The 21,316-nt window shown below is 43.0% G+C and overlaps 1 protein-coding gene across 3 annotated transcripts in view; it reads left to right on the forward strand.

Annotated features, from left to right (window-relative positions):
• FOCAD (focadhesin) overlaps positions 1 to 21,316 on the forward strand; it is a 262,779-nt gene that overhangs the window by 222,681 nt on the left and 18,782 nt on the right. For all 3 annotated transcript variants that reach the window (XM_004706558.2, XM_045289109.1, XM_045289110.1), the window contains 2 exons: positions 17,857 to 17,985; positions 20,126 to 20,241. In XM_004706558.2, coding sequence (XP_004706615.1) covers positions 17,857 to 17,985; positions 20,126 to 20,241 — 245 coding nt within the window. The remainder of the gene's footprint in view (positions 1 to 17,856; positions 17,986 to 20,125; positions 20,242 to 21,316) is intronic.

Consider the following 21,316-nt stretch of genomic DNA (forward strand, 5'->3'; position numbering starts at 1 on the left):
GGGGGGGGGGGGGGGTGTCGTTTGCATCCTAGGACCTGTCTTGAAGTGGGTGTTCTCCCAGCATCTTGCTCGAATGAGCACTTGGTGTTTCTGGACTCACCAAGTCCAGAGGCTTCTTTGAGCCGGTGCTCTTCTGTGTCAGCATCTGTCTCCTCGTGATTCTGTATTACTGCTACCCACGTTAGAGCCCAACTTGAAGGCAGGGATTGAGTGCCCTTTGTTTTGAGTTGCAGCCAGGATGGTGCCATGTAAACGACTGAGTGGACACTCGAATGATGCACAGATACAGAGTTGTTAAGGTAAACATGAGTCAGAACTACCGCGGCTCAGGAACCAGTTTCATTGATGTAATGTCCTCTCGTGAGATGTTTGCTCGTTTTGCCCTTCCTTGGGAAGGTCAGTCTGGGTAGAGCCAGAGTCTGTATGACAGCCAGACCCTTCCAATCTTAAAAGATAGAAGCTAAAGAAAATTAAAACCCCAAGCTAGAAGTAATCCAGAGAAACCAAGTTCGATGAATGAAGGTTAAGTAAGAAGACAGTCTGACATCGGAGGGGTACGTTGAAGGTCGCATGGTCTGGATCCCGTGATAAAACCAATAGCGCTTCTAGGTTATTAACCACTGTGATAGCCTAGAAACAAAGGCCCTGGAGTTCTAGACACGGTGCTGTTACCCTTGAGTCATGAGTTGGCATCATTTACTTTTACACAGCCCAAGTAATAATTAATAGATGGTTATGCTCATTGTTGTGCATTACACATGCATCTGTTAAGTGTATATAAACATATGTTACATGTAATGTGTAGTCAGTTAATTACAGTAAAGTAGGACTGCCCCACAGGATTTCTAAGGCTTTTCGTCGTTATGGACGTGAAGTGCACATCTTTCTCCCACAGAACGGCTAAGGGCCTTTCAGTTAGCAGGGGAGTGTTTAACCATTGCTTCACCAAGGGCCATTTAACTGCTTGCTATAAATTAAAACTGTGGACAATAGATACAATAGAGATGTAGTCATTCATAAGAACATAAATTCTTATTAAAGGAGCATCTAAAATGGCCCTGGCCAAAACAAATCTGGGAACAATTTGGTTTTTTCTGTTATGGAAATGTTATGCAACACTGATATGTTACAGAAATTTTAAATGATGATAGTGTGCGAGATTTCTTTGAGAAAGGAGGTAAACATTCTTAGAGTCAAATGACAGATCCATTTGTCTTATTTCCTGGTGAATAACATAGCATTTGGTTATATTGGCTCCCAGATTGTTATTGGCTTGGCAGAAAGGAATTTTCTCCAAGTCCAATGGGAAGAATCCTGGTTAAAGAGAACATTTTTCTAAGCTTGCCATCACGGCACAACAGGGAACGTTCTGCTCTGATGCTGAAAAATCAGGTGGACCTGGAGTCAGTGATGTTATGTACAGTTTTGCCAGGAGATCTTTTCCAGCAAATGAATGAAGTGTTTTTAACGTGCCATATTACCAACCGGATTTTTGGCGTTTTCAGGTTGTGGGAGAGGGCTGCCTTCTTGTCAGGTTTGCTGGCTAGATTGCGAAGAAAATCTATTCAGCCTCACACATTACTAATGATGACCCCAGAGGAGTGGGGGCCGTGGGAGGCTGACCTCGGCCTCGGAAGCCCATTTACAAAAACAAAACCAGCCCTGCTCTGTGGGGCTAAATGGGATGGCCAAATGCGGAGGTGTGCATGCAAACGAGGGTTTTCTTCTTCAAGATACCCAGCTCATTTGAATTTTAATAACTCCTTCTGAAGCAGCTTTTGAGTTTAAATGTCTGGATGTCACTCACCACAGCCCAGCCAGGCTGCTGATAGGAAGGATGACAACTTTGGTGAGCTCTTTTGAGGAAGAAACGGAGTTTGAGAATAAAAATCATTCCCGACACAAGCAGAGGAGAGGAAGCTTGAGAGATGGCACAGCTTCACTGCCACCATTTGCTAAATTCAATTTTAATAACTCACAGGAGGGGGTGGGGGATGCTATGGTTTATCTGTGGTCTGCACCAATGCCAGGTTGAGATTGGGCACGACTAGCCAGTCAAAGTTGAAGAAGTGAGTATATTAGTCTGTTTATTAATGCCCAAGGCTTTTCACGTTAGCACACGAGTGATAGGACATCAAAGATGTTCACAGCATCCCGCCCTTCGTATGTACCTATACTTCTCAATCACACCAGCTGTATTAAATTCCCTCCCAGTTTTAAAGACTTCACTTGTTGATTTTACCATTCCACATTAACATTCTCTTTTCTGTTGTAATTGCACTGATCTTCTCCCATCACTGTGTTATGCCTGTCATTTTGTCATGTGTACATTCACGTCATCATTATCCCTATGGGAAGGAACTCCTGGCCATGCTAGACTTAAAACCTTTGCTTACGATCCAACTTCTCCTACCATGGGATCGTTTTCTCCCTACAAACCTCTCTAATGTTTTTTCCTTTCTTTTCCAATTAAAATTTCATTCTTTTCTCATCTTTGTGTTTTCTTGGCCTCGTCATTTTCAGATGTAACGAAAGTTTCATCCATCTCTTTTATGAAGCATATTAAAAGTAATAATTTATTTTCTGGGGCTCAAGTTCGGTAGTACTACATAATAGGATTATTTTTGCTATCGCTCTTTTGCTGGGGTACGTGGCTAATACTTTCTAAGCTCTATTAGGCTTCAGAATTCAAGTAAGAAGTATTATGTGAGGAAAGGATATTGAAGTGCATGTAATGAAGCCTTTTGTGAATGATGCTGCCTTACTAACATGAATTCTTTGGGCCTTGGTCTGTGCAAGTATTGGCCTTGTGCATAAAATATAAGTAGATCTGTTCTCAATGAGTCATTGTTAGGCTGTTGGCATCAGATATAATTGTTGAGAATGAATCTAGTCTAAAGAACAGAATAGTGAATTCTGAGGATAGGATATATCATATATGAAAGCTTGAGAGGCTACAGAAAATTATCTTTTTTTAAGTAACAGATTTCATTGTAAATTATGTTGGGGCTTTATATTTCAGATCCATTACCTTTTAATTCCAGTTTTGCACAAACATTTTGAAGGCCCCTCATGTGAGGACATCATCCCGTATTCTGAAGAAATTATGAAGCTGTTACCTAAGACTTGTATCTCTCTAAATATTTTAACTTTAAAATGATTAGAAATGAATACATGTGAGAACACTAAATTCACAAATAGCATAGAGGAGTGGACAAGGATACAACGTCATGCCACCATGTAGAGATGGCCACTATAGAACACCAACACATGTCCTAGATGTGTGGGTGTTTTCTATCAAATCATAAACATTACATTATTTTGCTGCTGATTTAAAAAAAAAAACAAAACTAACAACTCTTCATGTAAATGGAACTTAGCTATAGAAACACGACCCTTCCCCAGACGGAGATTTAAGAGTGGAGAAACGGCATGAAGGCCCTGTCTGACCTATTACGGCTACAGAGGGGAGGAGAATACAGAGGATGAGACCTCTGAGGCAGAGGTCAGACATGCCTCCCACCTTCAACCTCCTTCACTCACTTCTGATACCAGCAGTTTCTCTTGGGCACTTACTTCTCTGCTGGGTTCCCTAATCCACTGCAGTGGCCACACAACTCAAACAAGACTCACCCTCATGGGGTTTAGTAGAGCAACTGCCAAGTTACAAATGTTAATATCTTTATATGTGTAGCTCTCTCTCTTCTGCATAGAACTTTCCTTAGAAAAGTCCTCAGCGGTATATTACTCCAGAGCCTGAGGATCACACTGACTCTAGGGATGACATGACTTCATGGCTCTCCACAGGACTGTACCAGTTTTCAGTACCTTAGCCCCACTTGACTATACAGAGCAATATAGTTAGAGGTTTAAAGCTTGGGAATCAGACTACCTGAGGTCACCGCTTGTTGGCTAGATAACTTCAGGAAAGCTGCTTAAGCTTCTAATTTAAGCCACAATAGGCTTAACTTCAACTGTTTCTGTAAAGTAGAGGAAATAATTGGATCTTCCTTCTTGAGTTTTTATAAGGACTATGAGTCACCCTATGGGTCAGTACTTAGAAAACAAAATAAAGAATAACCCCTCCTAATTATTATGTCATATTATAAAGCAAACCAACATCTAGATAAAAAAATGGTAACAATAAAAACCAGTCAGATATAAAATGATACCTTAAAACTGCATCAATGTGTATCCCATGCTGACTCACAGAGATACCATGTACATAATCCTTACCTATGCAGAGACCTAAACTGTGCCCTGTGTACACCTGTGAACATACCCTATGTACCCTGTGTATGTATAGCTCTGTCCTGTGCCAGTCTCACCCTTGTTCCGATGTGTGAGCCCATTGTTACAACCCCTGTGTCAGTCTATCTTGTTGAAGGTCTTCCTCTTTCATCAAGCAAGATGTCCTAGTCAAGGGACAAGGACATGTCCAGAGTACTTGCGGTGAAGTCCTACCATCCTGACATCTAAGGAGCATTCGTGCTGATTTGTTTGTGCTCCTGGTAGGAGCCCCGGTGGCACAGTGGTTACGAACTGGGGCTGTGATCCACATGGTTGGCACGTCAAACCCACCAGCAGCTCCATGGAGAAAGACGGGCTTTCTACTTCCATCAGCTGTCACCGTCTCGGAAACCCACAAGGGGTAGGGATGGGTCAGCATCGACTCAATGGCAGTGAGTCTGGTTTGAAGTTCAGGTATGCACAGTGTCTTCTTGGGTTCTTCGCCAACACCGTAACCCAAAGGCATTGCTCCTCCTTCAGTCTTCCTGTTCCTTGCCCAGCTCTCGTAAGCATGAGGCAGTTGAAAATACTATGGCTTTTGGGTCAGGTGCATTATTATTCAAAGTGGCATTATTACATTTTAAGTTCTGCATATATGTAATTATTTATAGTTCTTTGTTTGAAATCTGTCTTTCCTATTAGTCTGTGTTTCCTCAAGGAAATACCACTTTATCCTAAATGATTAGACTACTTGCATGTAATAGTTTTCAAATATATGTTGAAATATGTTTCCTCTCTAAGCATACATTTTTAGAAAACTAAACACAAACCCACTTAGTTAGTTAGTTTATTGTGCCAACCTGGCCGATAAACACATGTGGAATTAATTGAAGGACAGAGGGATAAATGGGTCGGTGAGCCTCGCCTTTCTAGTTCTCGGATCTCTTTGTGATGGTTGCATCAGGGTGCAGCTCCCTTAGCAGTTCCCTGCTTCAGCTGGCAAGGCTGACTTCCTGCAAGACATCCCCAAGGAGAAGCCACATGGACCTACCCTGATGCAGCCCTGGGAGGTGGAGCACCCATGACCCCTGCCAGCGCTGAGATGCTTACACATTCACTGACTCGGCTTTCCTCCTGCAGTCGGCATCATTGCGTCTGTTTTGTGAGATGGAAGAGGATTTTGTGGATTGTTGTTGGACATATGGGTTAATGGGTAAATGTTGGACTTGTGGACTTGGGCAGCACTGGGTTTGGGATGTTTTCTTGATGTGAACTTAAGCTTTATATAAAACTCTCTTATAAATGAGTTTCTGTGGATTTGTTTCTCTAATGTACCCAGACTAACACACCCACTGCCATCAAGTTGATTCTGACTTCCAGAGACCCAATGGGACTGAGATTCATAAATCTTTACGGAAACAGTCAGGCTCCTCTTTCTCCTGTGGAGAGACTAGTGGGTTTGGAGTTTGAACCACTGACCTTGCAGTTAACATCCCAGTGCTTGCATGTATATATTGTCTATATAATCCCAAGCTTAAGTTGTCTCTGAACAGTACTGGAGATGGAGAAAGTAAGAACATGTTCACACAGCACAGGTGAGGAGCTAGTGATGCGATAGCACCAGCTGTGGTTCCCTTGTTGCCAGTCTTCCTGTAGGGCTATACACATGCTCAGTGGGTGTTTGAGATCTGATCCTTATGTAGGTAAAGAACGTGTGATATATCGGGTCTTGGTGTAATGCATTATGTGCAAATGTGCTGTTTATATTTATATCAGAAGGTATCTGGATCTTTCTAGCAAGTACTGTTCAGGCTTCTCAGCCCAAATCCATGGTCTATAAAATGCTCCTGCCTTTCTTCTTACTGAGGGCCCTTATTAAAAGATAAAGCATTCTGATAAGGGAGTTGCTTTCACTTGAATACTTTGGGGTTCTTTTTTGCCATGCTAAAGATCTATAGGGAGGGACATTGTAACTCTGTTCTCCTTGGAACTTTGGAATTCCCTCTTTTCATACCTCCCACCAAATACAGGAACTACCAAATAGCTTCCATTTCTAACAGTTGCTCCTCTTCCTTCATTCCTTTCAGTGTCAGTAGATCCCGGAAATACGGTGGAAAATGCTGTAATTCCACTTAATTGCTGATTCTCAGCTCTTTTGAATGAAGTTGATATATTACCTTATAGCGCTTACTGATTTTCCAGCCTATTCTCTAGTTCACAGGTCTTCCCTTTTTTCTGACACTTGCTTTGAGATCAGATTAATTTCAGGGACTATAACCACCACATCTGAAGAGTATAATAAAGTTCAGTCATTGGTGAATGTTCTATTGTCCCGCCAGGGATGGCTTGTGTCTGGGTAATAGAACATGTGGGAAATGGTCACATTTCCACAGTGAGCCATGGAGTAGAACAGAGTTTGAATACCTCTGTCGACTCCCTGGATCCTCTAGACGATGCAAGTTTTCTGGAGTGAAAACTTTAGAAAGACTTGCAATAAGCTCTAATGTAATTTTGAAGACACTCGATTTATAAGTTTTCAAAAATAAAAATCTTCTTACTTTTATTCTTTAAAGTGATATATTCCTTGGATATAATCTACTGGTATATAGTCGTTTTATTATGATTTTGGCTCTTGTTTGCTAGAATTTTGTCCAGGATTTTTAAAAAAAATCATTTTATTAGGGGCTTATACAACTCTTATCACAATCCATACACACATCAATTGTGTAAAGCGGATTTGTACATTCATTGCCCTTATCATTCTCAAAACATTTTTTCTCCACTTAAACTGCCCCCCCCTTCCCCTGCATTAGGTCCTCATTTTCCGCTCCCCCCTCCCTCATGAGCCCTTGATAGTTTATAAATTATTATTTTCTCATATCTTGCCCTGTCCGACATCTCCCTTCACCCACTTTTTTGTTGTCCGTCCCCCAGGGAGGAGGTCACATATAGTTCCTTGTAATCGGTTCCCTCTTTCCTACCCACTCTCCCTCTACCCTCCCAGTATCACCACTCACACCACTGGTCCTGTAGGGCTCATCCGCCCTGGATTCCCTGTATTTTCCTATCTGTACCAGTGTACCTCCTCTGGTCTAGCCAGACTTGTCCAGGATTTTTAAACCTCTTTTCAGAAGAGATAACTAGCCTATAGTTTTCTTTTATATGCTTTTTTTGTTTGACTTTGGTATCAGAACAATACTGGCCTCATAGAATGAGCTTGAAAATGTTTTCTCCTCCACCTCTTCCTCTTCCTCCTCCTTCCTTCTTTTTTAATCATTTTTGTTAGGGCCTCATACAACTCTTATCACAATCCATACATTTATCAATTGTGTAAATCACATTTGTACATTCATTGCCTTTATAATTCTCATAACATTTGCTCTCCACATAGGCCCCTGGCATCAGCTCTTCATTTTTCCCCCTCCCCGCTCCCCCCTCCCTTATGAACCCTTGATAATTTATAAATTATTATTTTGTCATATCTTACACTGTCTGACATTTCCCTTCACCCACTTTTCTGTTGTCCATGCCCCAGGGAGGAGGTTATATGTAGATCCTTGTAATCAATTCCCCCTTCCCACCCCACCTTCCCTCCACTCTCCCGGTATCGCCACTCTCACCGCTGGTCCTGAAGGGATCATCCCCTTACAGAAGGGTCCCAGGGGAGGGGACGATCCAGTCAGGGTGCAGTGTAGCAATGATGAAACATACAAATTTCTTCTAGTTCCTAAATGCTTCCTCCCCACACCTACCCCACCACTATCATGATCCCAATTCTACCGTGCAAGTCTGGCTAGACCAGAGGATGTATACCGGTACAGATAGGAACTGGAAACACAGGAATCCAGGGAGAATGATCCTTCCTTCTTTCCTTCCTTTCTTCCCCCTGCCCACTCCCAATTTTAAAAATGATTAAATGTTAACTCTTCTTTGGATGTGTGGTAGAACTCAACAGTGGAACCACCAGTCCTGGACTTTCCTTTGTTGAAACTTCTTGGTTATAGTTCAGTCTCTCTGGTTGTGATAAGTCTGTTAATGTTTTCTATTACTTCTTTAGTCAGTTTGGGTAATTGATGTGTTTCTAAGAATATGTCTACATCATCTGGACTCGAGATGAATTAATTTCTTGATATGTAATTGTTCATATTTTTCTCTGAATCATTTTTATTCTTATAAAGTTGATAGTAATACTTATGTCTCCACTTTCTGATTTTAGTTATTCACATCCCTTTTTTTAAATTATTCTTAGCCAGCTAAAGGCTTTCACTTTTATTTTTTCCTGATTCTTTATTATTATTATTAATCATTTTATTGGAGGCTCATACAACCCTTATCACAATCCATATATCCATCCATTGCAAGAAGCACATTTGTACATTTTGCCATCATCATTTTCAAAAAAATTTTCATTCTACTTGAGCCCTTGGTATCAGCTTCTAATTTTTGCACCTCCCTCCCACACTTTCCCTTCCTCATGAATCCTTGATAATTTATAAATTATTTTTTCATTTATTACACTGACTGATGTCTCCCTTTATCCATTTTTCTGTTGTCCATTCCCCTGGGAGGGGTTATAGATAGATCATTGTGATCAGTCCCCCCTTGCTCCCCTCACCTTCCCCATATCCTCCTGGTATGGCTGTTTTCAATATTGGTGTCCTAAGGGGTCTATCTGTCCTGGATTCCCTGCGTTTTCAGCTCATATCTGTACCCGTGTACATGCTCTCGTCTAGCCAGATTTGTAAGGTAAAATTGGGGTCATGACAGTGGGAAGGGAGAAAGCATTAAAGAACTAGAGCGCAGTTCTCAACCTGTGGGTTGTGACCCCTTTGGGGGTCGAACGACCCTTTCACAAGGGTCACCCAATTCATAGCAGTAGCAAAATTACAGTTATGAAGTATCAACAAGAATAATTTTATGGTTGGGGGGTCACCACAACATGAGGAACTGTAATAAAGGGTCGCAGCATTAGGAAGGTTTCAAACCACTGAACTAGCAGAAAGATTTTCATCGGTGCTGTACTGCACCCTGACTAGCTCGTCTCCTCCCCATGACCTTTCTGTGAAGGGATGTCCAATTGTCTACAGATGGCCTTTGGGTCTCCACTCTATGCTCCCCCTCATTTGCAATGATATGTTTTTTTTTGTTCTGGGTCTCTGATCCTATCCACCCCTCATGAAGACACAAGCTGGTGTGCATCTTCCATGTGGGCTTTGTTGCTTCTCAGCTAGATGGCCACTTGTTTACCTTCAAGCCTTTAAGAGCCCAGATGCTATATCTTTTGATGACTGGGCACCAACAGCTTTCTTCAGCACATTTGCTTATGCACCATTTTTTCTTCAGTGATCGTGTCGGGAAGATGGGCATCACGGAATACCAGGTTAATAGAACAAAATGTTCTTGTGTTGAGGGAGTACTTGAGTAGAGGTCCAATGTCCTTCTGCCACCTTAATATTAAACCTATAAATATATGTACACAGATCTATTTCCCCATCGTCATATATATAGTTACATATGTACATACCTGTATTTAGACCTCTATAAATGCCCTTTGCCTCCTCTATTTTTCTTTTTACTTTCCTCTTATCCCACTACCATGTTCAGCTTTCATTTGGGTTTCAAGTAATTCCTCTCGGTTACATTGCCCTTGATCAAGCCCTGCCAGGCCTCCTACATCCTCCTTGCCATCGATTTTAGGTCACTTGTTTTTCCCTTGTCCCTGGGTTTGTTAACAGCCACTTCCTTTCCCCCACTTCCCCATCTCCCATGTCCCCCCAGAATTGTCGGTCCATTTGTTTTCTCTTCTGGATTGTTTATCCTACCTATCTTATCTAGATAGACATGCAAAGATTATAATAAGCACAAAAAATGAGACAGAACAAAACAAAACAACAACAACAAAATAAACCAACAACAACAAAAAAGAAAAGCCTATAAATAATTCCAGGTCTGTTTGATGACCTTTGCAAGTATTTTCAAGTCGAGTGTCATGCCCTGGCCCCAGAGTCTATTTTTGGTATTCCCTGGGGACTTCGTTGCTCTGCTCCCCTTGCTGTTGTGTTGCACACCCTTAGCGTTTCGCTTCAGCGTGGTGGAGTCAGATCGAGCACAATTCCCGCACTGTGTCTCCAGTGTTGTCCCCTGTAGCACTATGGGTCAGAGAGGGACGTAGTATCTGCTCTGAGCAGGAATATCGTCCTCAGGGCTTGGTGGGCCAGGGTGTGTTCTACTCTCTGTCCATCCCCCTTCATGTGCTCCTGTGTGCTCTGATCAGACACGTCTCTCTTCCTGAACTGTAGCTTCAGTGCTGTCCTCTGAAGTGAATTCTTCTGGGGGGAGAGGGGGCTGTCCACATAGTTGGGATTGGGGCTTTCCCCCTCAGACCTCTCTGTTGGTTCCCTGCTTCATGCCGGTATGTTGCATTCACGTCTTGGAGCACAGGGTTGAAGTCTGGTCCCTTTCCCTGTGGAGATATAAACAACACTCTCCCCTTGGGTGGGTTAGTGCCCTGCTCCCCCGCTACCCATGTCTTTTGTTTTTCCTTTCTCTTATCCCCCTCCTTTTTACTTGGCTACCATATGTATCCCTGGATTTGGTCTGGCCCCTGCCATACTACCTGGACCTCACCCCAGGAATGTATGGATGTATACAGTAGCTTTTTCCCTATGCCCCTTTTGCATTTCTAAGCTTACCTCAGCAGACTTGTGTTGCACCTACCCTTTTGTGTTTTTCTTACTTCAATTAGCATAATTTCCTCCTGTCTTCCCATGAGGCGGTATACTTTATGCATTCATAACTGCTTTTTAGGCATGCGTGGTACTATGTACCACAGTTTTTTAATTCATTGGAAATTTGGGTTGTTTCCAACTCCTTGCAATTGTGAACTGTGCCACAATGAACATTGGAGCACAGATGTCTGGCCGTGGTTTGTTTCTTGCCTCTTCTGGGTATGTGTCCAGTAGGGGGATTGCTGGGTTGTATGCCAGCTCAATTTCCATCTGTTTTAGATATCACCAAATCGATTTCCATAATGGCTATACATACCTTCAGGTCCACCAGCAGTGGACGAGAGTTCCTATCTCACTACTGCCCCTCCAACACTTGTTGCTTTCTGATTTTTTGAATTGGTCAATCTTTGAGGGTATTACGTGGTATCTCATTGTTTTAATTTGCATTTCTCTTATGGCTAATGATCGGGAAGATTTTCTCATATGTTTATTGGCCATTCGGATTTCTGCCCTTGTGAAACTTCTGTTCAGGTCCTTTGCCCACCTCTTCGATGGGCAATTAGTGTTTTTTTTCTTTTGGGAAGCTAGCAGAGTATTGTAGATTTTAGTAATAAGGCCTTTGTCTGATGCTTCATTGCTAAAGATGTTTTCCCAGTCCTGGGCTCTCTTAATACTGTCTTGGAGAATTCTTTCAATGTATACAGGTGTTTTATCTTCAATCCCACTTGTCAATTTGTGAGTCATCTGCATTTGTGTCCTTCCCTATTTCTGATAGCCTATGTATTACCTTCGCCAATGTTCTCTGGTTTGTCCCAATTCCCTCATTGATGGCCCTAATAGTTTGGGGTTTAGCTCGAGGTCTGTGATCCACCTTGAGTTTATTCTTGTGCATGGCGTAAGATAAGAGTCTTACTTCAATTTTCTGCAGGTAGATATCCATTTTTTCCAGCACCACTAGTTGAAGAGGGCATCCACTTCCCTTTTGATATTTCTTGGGCCCGTATTAAAGATCAGTTATCTGTATGCTGATGAATGTATTTCTGGGTTAACATGTCTTTTCCATTGGTCCAAGTATCTGTCATTATACCAATACCATGCAGTTTTGACCACTGTGGCTATATAAAATGTGCTAAAATTAAGTAAATCAAGCCTTCCCACTCTGTCCATCTTCTTGAGGAGTTCTCTGCAAATTCTGGGCTTCTTCCCTCTCCATATGAACTTGGTAATCAGTTTTTCCAATTCTTTGAAGAAAGTTGATGGTATTTGTATCAGAATAGCATTAAACTTATATAGTGCCTTGGGCAGAACTGATATCTTTACAATATTGAGTCTTCCAATCCACAAGCATGAGATATTCTGGTATTTGTTGAGGTCACTCTTGGTTTCTTGTAATAGTGTTCTGTAGTTTTCCTCATATAGATCTTTTGTCCTTCTAGTCAGGTATATCCCTAGATATTGCAATTTGTGCTTGGCTATTGTGAAGGGTCCCACCTTTTTTATTTCCTCTTCTGTGGTCTCATCCAATGTGTATAGCAGTCCTATAGACTTCTGTTTGTTGATCTTGTATCCTGCCACTCTGCTATATTCCTCTACTGCTTCCAGTACTCCCCTTGTGGAACTTTTGGGATTTTCCATATACAAAATCATATCATCTGTGAATAACGATAGTTTTACCTCTTCCTTCCCCAGGCCAATCTTTGATGTGTTGTTGTTTTTTTTCATTTGCCTTATGCTGTTAACTAAGAGCTCCAGTACGATGTTAAATATGAGTGGGGACATGGACCATCCTTGTCTGGTCCCCTTTTTCAGTGGGATTATCATTTCTCCATTGACTACCATGTTTGCTGTGGCTTTTTCATATATAGCTTGTATTATATTGAGGGACTTTCCTTCCATTCCTATCTTCCTGAGTGTCTTAAACAGGAATTGGTGATGGGTGGTGTCGAATGCTTTTTCCACCTCTCTTGATATTATCATGTGGTTCTTCTAGTTTTCCATGTCAATGTGGCGAATAATACTAAGGGACTTTTTGTATGTTGAACCATCCCTGCATCCGCGGTGTGAGTCCCACTACGCCATGGTGAATTATTCATTTTATATACTTTTGTATTCTGTTGGCCAGTATTTTGTTAAGGATATTTACATTGATGTTCATTAGGGATATTGGTCTGTAGTTCTCTATTCCTGTGGGATCCTTGCCTGGTTTCGGTATCAGAGTTATACTACCTTCATGGAAAGAGTTCAGGAGTTTGCTGTCTCTTTCTAGGTTCTGGAAGAGTTTGTGTAGGATTGGTGTTAGTTCTTCCCTAAATGCCTGGTAGAATTCTCCAGTGAAGCCACCTGGTCCAGGCTAAGGGGATTCGCCTGGAGGTCTGGAGTGGAGTGTGAGAGAAAAGCGGAGAGAAAAACAAAACAAAACACAGCCTGCTGAGACTGTGGGGGGAAAGAGAGAAAAGAGAGAAACAAAAGTAACACTATAGCTGAGCCCCAATCACCTGACTGTGGGGCTGGAGGGGTTTAAACCCTGCCCCAAAGCAGTGACAAGCTGTGGCTGTGTTGAGATAAAGCCATTGGGCTGGCCAAAGGAGCCCATCTCTGGCCGAGACTGTGGCAGGGTTAAGGTTAAGCCTTAGTCAGCCTCCATAGTGGTAAGCCAAAAGCCCACAGCTCCTCAAAACTTAGTGGATCTCTACCTACTTATCTTTATAATGCTCCTCCTGCGACCCAGCAGTGTGGAATTTCCCTCTTGGTGACTCTCCTGCGCTGATTTCTGCGGAGTCCCTCTGGTATGTTGTTCAGTGGCTATCTTGCTGGAAACAGGTCGCAGGTCGCAGTCTCCCTTGGAGGCGTGGGTTCGCATCCCACTTCTGACACCACGAATAACTGAAATTGGGGGAGATAAAGGCATGAAGCAGTTGGCTTACAAACTTTCAAAGGTAGGGGAAAAAACTCACAGGATTATAGGGCTTTCACTTTTATCACTCTTTATAAAGAACCAGATCTTCGTTTAATTGGTTCTCTCATTTTTCTAATCTGTCACTTGTTTTTGCATTATTCCTTTTCCTCTGCTGTCTTTGACTTAGGTTCCCCTTTTAATTTTTTCCAGTTTCATGAACTATAAATCTAGTATATTGATTTGCAATCTCTCTTTTGTTATATACAGCCATAAACATACCTCTCTGAACACTACTTTTCCTGTGACATACATTTTGTATGTTGTATTTTTGTTCTCTTCCCTCTCAAACTATTTTCTAATTTTCCTTGCAATTTCTGTTTTGACTATTTAAGTGTTTGAGCATATTTAAGACAGTTGATTCAAATTCTTTGTCTAGCAACCCAAATATATGTGCTTCCTCAGGGACAGTTTTTGTTCATTTATTTGTGAATCAAGTATATTTCCTTGTTGCTTTGCATGTCTTCTTAATTTTCATTGTTATTGTTTGAATCTGGGCATCTTTAATATTACAACATAGTAACAGTGAAAACTGGGTTTTTCCTTATCCCAAGGGGAGCTTTGTTATGTTTGTTACAAACTGTGGGTGGTAGCTGTTTGTATAGAGACTCTACCATCTGTATTCTTTGTCTTTTGTGGTCTCTAACATCTCTATTCCTTCAGCTAGTGTTTTGATTTTTTTTTAAAAAAAGGTTTTGAATGCCCAGAACCTAAAACCTAGAAAGAATTTTAAAAGACTACTTTCACTTCTTTTTTTTTTTTCACCAGATTCTGCATCTTTTTCCTCTGGTTCTGCTTCGCAATTTCCTGGAGCATTTTGTTTTGTTTCCCATTTGCTGGCACTCTGTCTTCTGCCATTGCCTTCGTTTCCCCTCTTTCTTGAGCCAGTCCTGCTACCATCCCAGGACCCTGCTTCTGCCTGCCTTTCCCCTGCTGCTGCTCCTGTTGCTCTCTTGCGCCCCCTTGTGGTGCCGGCTTGGCTCCTCCTTCCAGCCTCAGCTGCTCTGTGGAGAAATGGCTCTGCTTGTCCCGTTTTTCCATGCTTCTCCTTTCCTGAAACTGCTTTTTCCTCTGACTCCACCTTCTCTTCCCCTTTTGTCAACGTATACTGATTCTTTTGCTTTTTCCCCTGCCATTTTGTCTGTGTTGCCTTTTTTAAAATGACCCTCCCTGTTTGTGCAGCGGGTTTTCCGCTTCCTGGCTCTGCTTCTGCTGGTTTTCCTGCTTTTTCCGAGGGGCTCTGCGCTCCACTTTACAGCTTCTGCTGAGGAGCACGGTGTTTTGGTTCCTATCTGCCTTGGCCTCTCTTTTGTCCTAGGCGACTGCTTTTCTACAGCTGTTAGTCCTTTATCTGACTGCTTCCTCCAGTTTATATTCTTCTTCTTCTTTCTGTGGGTTTTGCCTATGCCCCCACCCCTTTTTACGGGGTTTCCTTTTTATACCGCGGCTCTTCCTCTCCTGACTCTCCCTGCTTCCTCTCTTTCCCCTTTCTGCTGAGTCTTCATTTTCTGTAGGCTTGGCCTGAATTGTCCATGTTTAATGCTGCTCTTTTCTTACAGTCTGTTTCCTCTTCTGACTCAGCCTCCACTGCTTCCCTCTGGTTGTTGTTGTTTTTCCAGTTGCTTCCATTGTTTTGGGGTGTTTTAATTTCCATCTCTTTTCCTATTCTGATTCTACCTCTACCTCTGCTTTCTCTTTTTTTAGCTTCTACATCTGCTTTCTCTTTTTTTAGCTTCTGCTCATTCTTCTACTTTTTCCCAAAGATTTTGCCCCAACTTAAATTTTTTTTCTCTGCTTTTCCTTTTTGCAGCTATTTTCCTTCGGCTGCTTTTGCCTTCCACTCTTGCCTTTGCGTGCTTCCTTTTCTGACCGACTCTGTCTTTTCTTTCTGCCTCTCCTTTTTTTTGGTAGCCTCTTTTTTTTGGTAGCTGTTTTCTCTTCTGATTCTACCTCTGCCTCTACTTCCCATTATTCAGTGTCTGTTAATTGTTCTTTTTTTGTAGGTTTTGCCTGTATTCTTTAAATCTGCTTCTCCTTTCTACAGCGCTTCTTCCTCTTCCGACTCTGACTTGTGTCTCCCTTTTTCAGTTTCTGCCGATGATTCTGCTTTCTCGGGTGACTTCACCTCGGCCTCTCCTTTTAGCTAATGTTTCTCCTTTTTGCAGCGGTTTTTCTCTTTTGAATCTGCCTCTACTTCCCCCCTTTTCCAGTTTCTGCGTATTTGCATACGGCTCCTCCTATTTGCCGCGGCTCTTCCTCTCCTGGCCCTGCCCTGTTTCCTGTTTCCTTTTTCCAACAGCCTGGTTCCCCCTCATTTCAGTTTCTGCAGTTTTTCCTCTGCTGGTTTCGTTCCTGCTTTCCTTGTAATATAACTTGTTTTTTTACAACTGTTCTTCCTCTTCCAGCTCCATCCTGCTTCCTTCTTCTGACTCGGCTTCCGTTTCCCTTCCTCTCAGTGTCTGCAATTCGCCTTCCCCACTGGCTGCGCTCCTCCTTTCCTTTTTCTTATGACTTCTCCCTCTCCCAGCCGTTCTTCCTCTTCTCACGCCGTCCTGTTTCCTCTTCGGCCTCAGCCTCTGCTTCCCTTCTCTGTACAGCGTCTCATTTGCGGCTTTCCTTCCTCTTCGGACCGCACCTTGTTTCTCTTTCGTAACGTGGCCTCCTTTCGGTTCCCTCTGCCTGCGGTTATCTGGGTTTGCTTCTGCTCGCCCTCTCTGTCACTTCTTATTGCCGCTGTCCTCGCTCTGGCTCCACCCTGTTTCCTTCTCTGACTCAGCCTGCCCTGCCCCCGCCCCCTTTCTGTTTCCCATCCTGGCCCCTCCCCTTTCCCCTTCTTTGGAAGGGCTGTTTTTCCTTTTCTTACTCTGCCTTTGCACATTTCATTTTCTGATTCTGGCTCACTCTCCCTGTGTCCACATTTTTAACCATTTCTACCGATTCCACTTTTGTCGTTATTGTCATTACCTCTGCATTTCCTTTTCCCTTGACTCTCCTTTCCCTGCTATGTTTTTCTTCTTGCTGATGTTTTTCTTTCTGTTGCCTTTTTTTCTCCTCCTTGACCATTTCTCTTTTTGAATACCTCACTTCCGACTCCCAGGTCACTTGCACATGGCCCTAGTAGTTTATTCCAGCCAACACGGTGCCTTTACATTTACACTCATAACTGCCCAGTGTCTTCGTTTCTCAATTCCAAATTATGCCCCTACTCCCCGAGAAAGGACATAATACTAAAAGGATGCCTGTGGATTCACCTCTGGGCGTCAGCCGAGACAGAGAATGAGGCCGTGAAACAGGACCATCTAGAGCAGGGGTCAGCAAACATTTGAGACAGAAAAGCCAACCCTGTCCTTCACAGCCATGTAAAAATTGTTCCAGAACCACAAATAAATATATTTTTATAAACAAGTGAAATCACCATGATCTGAATAAAGGTTTTTTTGTTTTTCCATTTTCAGTGTTACTTCCGAGCCACATGTACATACCCACAGAGCCACACATGGCTCACCAGCCAGTTTGCCGACCCCTGATCTAGCGCCTCCAGGGCTGGGAGTCGTCCATAGTACTTTGAAAGGTCTGCGCCTGAGCATGCCATCGGTCAGTGTCCTCTCCGGTGGGCGTAGATCAAGGGCTGAGTGAGGCAGGAGGCAAGCATGTTAGAGGAAGTCTCTCCTTTAAGAAAATGAAAGGAAAGGCAAGGATTATAATGTAAGACAGCTAGCTAGAGATACGGAATATGAAGACCCACCCAGATAAGAGAAAAAAACTGACGGGAAAAGGGAGAGAAAAACAAGAGGATGTGACGTTCTGTTCTAATGGGGTTGTTAAAGGAGTCCAGATAGAAGGATTACTTACAATTGACACAAGACAAAGAAGGGAAAGTTGACCGTTTCTATATTCATGGTGCTATAGAGGTGTTTCATTATTGGTTTTTCCTTTCTGTTGCAGGTCCCGAGTCCGTACCTCCTTCTCTTCTTAAGGTAGTGATGAAGCCCATAGCAGCTATTGGAGCAAGTTACCAATACCCGCCTGTGAATTGGGCTGCACTCCTCTCTCCACTGATGAGACTCAACTTTGGTAAGTTTCAAGTGTGCAGAGACCTTTGGATTCTGTTTTACACAGAAAAGTAGATGCTGTGCCCCTTTGTAACTGCTAGTGACTGCATTCCTCTCAGAGGTCCTGAGGTTTGTCTGCATGGATGAGACTCGCCTTCAGTGAGTCTTTTTACAGATAGCTAAAGATGAAGATCAGGAAGTCCACAGAAAAGCCACATGTACTCAGTTGATGCAATCCTTGACTACATTGTGTCTAGTAATCTAGGGTGAGGTATGGGTCCCCTGAAGCCAGGTTTGGTGGATATCAAACTTGCATTTGTAAACACGCTCACTGCCATGGGGGGATTCTGACACTTAGAGACCCTATCTGACAAAGTAGAACTTCTCCAGTGGCTTCCTAAGACTAACTCTGTGCGGGAGTAAAGAGCCTCATCTTTCTCCCACAGAACAGCTGGTGGTTTCACACCACTGACCTTGCAGGTAGCAGTCCAATACGTAACCCACGACACCACCAGGGCTCCCACCTGCATTTGTCGGAGCCCTGATTTCAAGGAAGTGCCATATTAGTGGTTTTTGTTGCTCTCATAACAAAGTGCCACAGATTGAGTGACTTGAAACAACAGTTTTATAATCTTACAGTTCTGTACTTCAGAAGTTCAATGTTTTACTGGTCTCACTGCCTGTGCCCACAGGATAGCCAGCCACATTCGTTTGTAGAAGCCCAAGGGCAGAATCCATTTCCTTTCCTGTTAAAGCTTCTAGAGCAGTGGTTCTGAACCTTTCTAATGCTGTGACCCTTTAATGTAGTTCCTCATGTTGTGGTGACACCACCCCTCCCCCAACCATAAAATTATTTTCGTTGCTACTTCATAACTGTAATTTTGCTACTGTTATGACCCACAGGGGTCGCGACCCACAGGTTGAAAGCTGCTGTTCTAGAGTCTGCTCACATTCCTTGACTAGTGACCTTCTTAGTCAGCTTTCCAAGCCAGCCACTGTAGGCAGAGAACTTGGCACACTGCCCTCCTCCGTTCCTCTGCAGCCAGGAAAGTGTTTGTACTTTTAAGGACTTGTGTGGTTCGTGGGCCACCCCAGTAATACGGATGCTCTTCCCAACTCAAGGTGCGTACCCTCGGTTGCATTTGCAGTTACTTTTGCCAGAAAGGTAACATATTCAGAGATCTCGGGATTAAGATTATGGACATTCTGAGAGGTCCTTTTCCTACTTGCCACAAACACTTTATGCTGTGAGGCAAGTGCAACACCCACCTGCCATTCGCTCACAGCAGCTTCTTTCAGAGAGCAGGGGGCTAGCATATGCAGGTATAAAGTCACGTAGTTTACACTCCCTCCCACCCAAAAGAGGAAAGGCAATTTAAACAACGTTGTAAAATGACATGTGTGTTTGTTGTAAGTGTACGGTTACTTTTACTAGAATGCTTACTTAAACTATGGGAAAGGACTTAGGTACTCTAGCTTAGGTGCAATTTAAGGAACAAGTAAGGGCAACTTTGATTCTATCCAATTTCCTACTTAAATGCTTTCATTTGAACCCAACCCCTGTGTAAAATAGGATGGCACTGCACTGCGCATCCACAGATGCCATTTGAAAAATAGTTTGTGCACTCTGCCTATGTGCAGTATTGGTCATATTTGTGTTTTCATAAAGACCCTTTGAGGTATTTTTAAAAAACGAAGCAGAAAAAGGCTTAATTGGGAAAACACCTCCACTACTGGGAATCAGACTAAAAGACTGGCTCCCTAGTGAATGTGACTCCTTCTTTAAACCAACCCAGACCTGGCTCGGTCTCTACCTGCTAGTTACAAGGGGAAAGGAAAGGGAAACAGAGACATCTTTATAAGGAGTTTCTCAAGATGTTTTGTATGTGAGTGTTTGGGTTTATCTTCATATCATTTAAAAAACCCTTTGTAATAAATAAAAGCCCCTTGCCAATTCTCAGGTCCCTTGGGACTCTCACCCTCGGGGGCACATTCTTCTGCTTCTGCACCTGAAGGCCACTTAAAATCCCTTTTTTGACTTCTGGAAGTTCGTTGCCCTGCAGAATCACACGCAGGTATATTTTCATCTGAGACACAAAGGCCACAAAACGAGGCCGCGACACAGCTACGTGTCAAAGACTCTTCCCTCCCCTGTCTTTCAGGTGAAGAGATTCAGCAGCTGGGCCTTGCAATCATGGCGACCCAGGCACAGTCGTCGCAGAATGCAGCTGCCCTGCTGGGCCTGTGGGCGACGCCACCGCTAATCCAGGGGCTGAGCGTACGTGCCATGGGGGGTGCCGGGCACCAGGAGGATGTGGTTCTCTTTGGGAAAATTGACATTCATGTGTGTGTGTCCTCAAAATCAAGAATGGGCAAAGGGGATTTTATAAACATCTTTTGAGGTCTTCACTGTATTTGGCCAGCAGATTGGAAAGCTGGGTGACTCAGAATCCCAGCGTAACCATTATCATTCGTGTTTGGCATTATCAGGTATTAGAAAGCTTGGGCAATGGGCCAGAATTTGAAAGCACTGGAATATGTGATTTATTTTTATGATCAATCCATATTAGTCGCGAAGTAGTTTTTAGACCCCTCTGGGCGTAGCCCATGAACACCAGTTGCGCTTTTATTAATTGCATGCTCTATGATAACCACACTGCTAGGTCTTTCTAACCATTGTTTGTCGAGAAACCCACAGCAACTTATAGAAGGGGGTTTACAGACTGTATTTTACAACAATTAAAGAAACTGATGATCAGAGGGATTAAAATTCCTTTCCCAGGTCTATGCAGTTAGAAAGTTGGGGAGCCATTTGAACCTAGGTGTATTTTCTTATGCTATGTGGTAGATATAATCAGTCCAGTAGATATTAGGGAAAAAGACAATCCACATTCACTGGACTCATCCATCTGTGAGCCCCTGCTTTCATAGAGGGGGCAGAATAGGATTGGCTGGACTTCGTGTTAAAGGCACTCAGAGCTGTGGGTGGGCAGTGGGGGTGATAGATTAGAGCACCCCTACTGGGCAGTTGCGTTTGCGCAAAGTGCAGAAGCACTGAGTAAGCCTGGTATTTGTGATAAATAGAGGGCCAGCCCTCTCTGGGTATAGGCTAAGGGTAGATAGGAAGAATAGAACAAGAGTATGTTAAAATGTGAAATTAGCAAAGATGTGCAACTTTTAGTATTTGTCCAGCTAGGGCAGGAAACGCACATTCCATGATTCCGTGGTGGTTTACCAGCAATCATCTTTACATTTTTCCACCATCTGGCCCGTGCTTCTCAGATTGACCCTACATAGTGTTTCCGAGATGAAGTACTTACATTTGCAGACATCCTCTTCTTTCTCCTGCTGAG

The sequence above is a fragment of the Echinops telfairi genome, unplaced genomic scaffold (assembly GCF_000313985.2).
Source record: "Echinops telfairi isolate 266 unplaced genomic scaffold, ASM31398v2 ScPeMD7_25;HRSCAF=90, whole genome shotgun sequence".
Taxonomy (NCBI): Eukaryota; Metazoa; Chordata; class Mammalia; order Afrosoricida; family Tenrecidae; genus Echinops; species Echinops telfairi.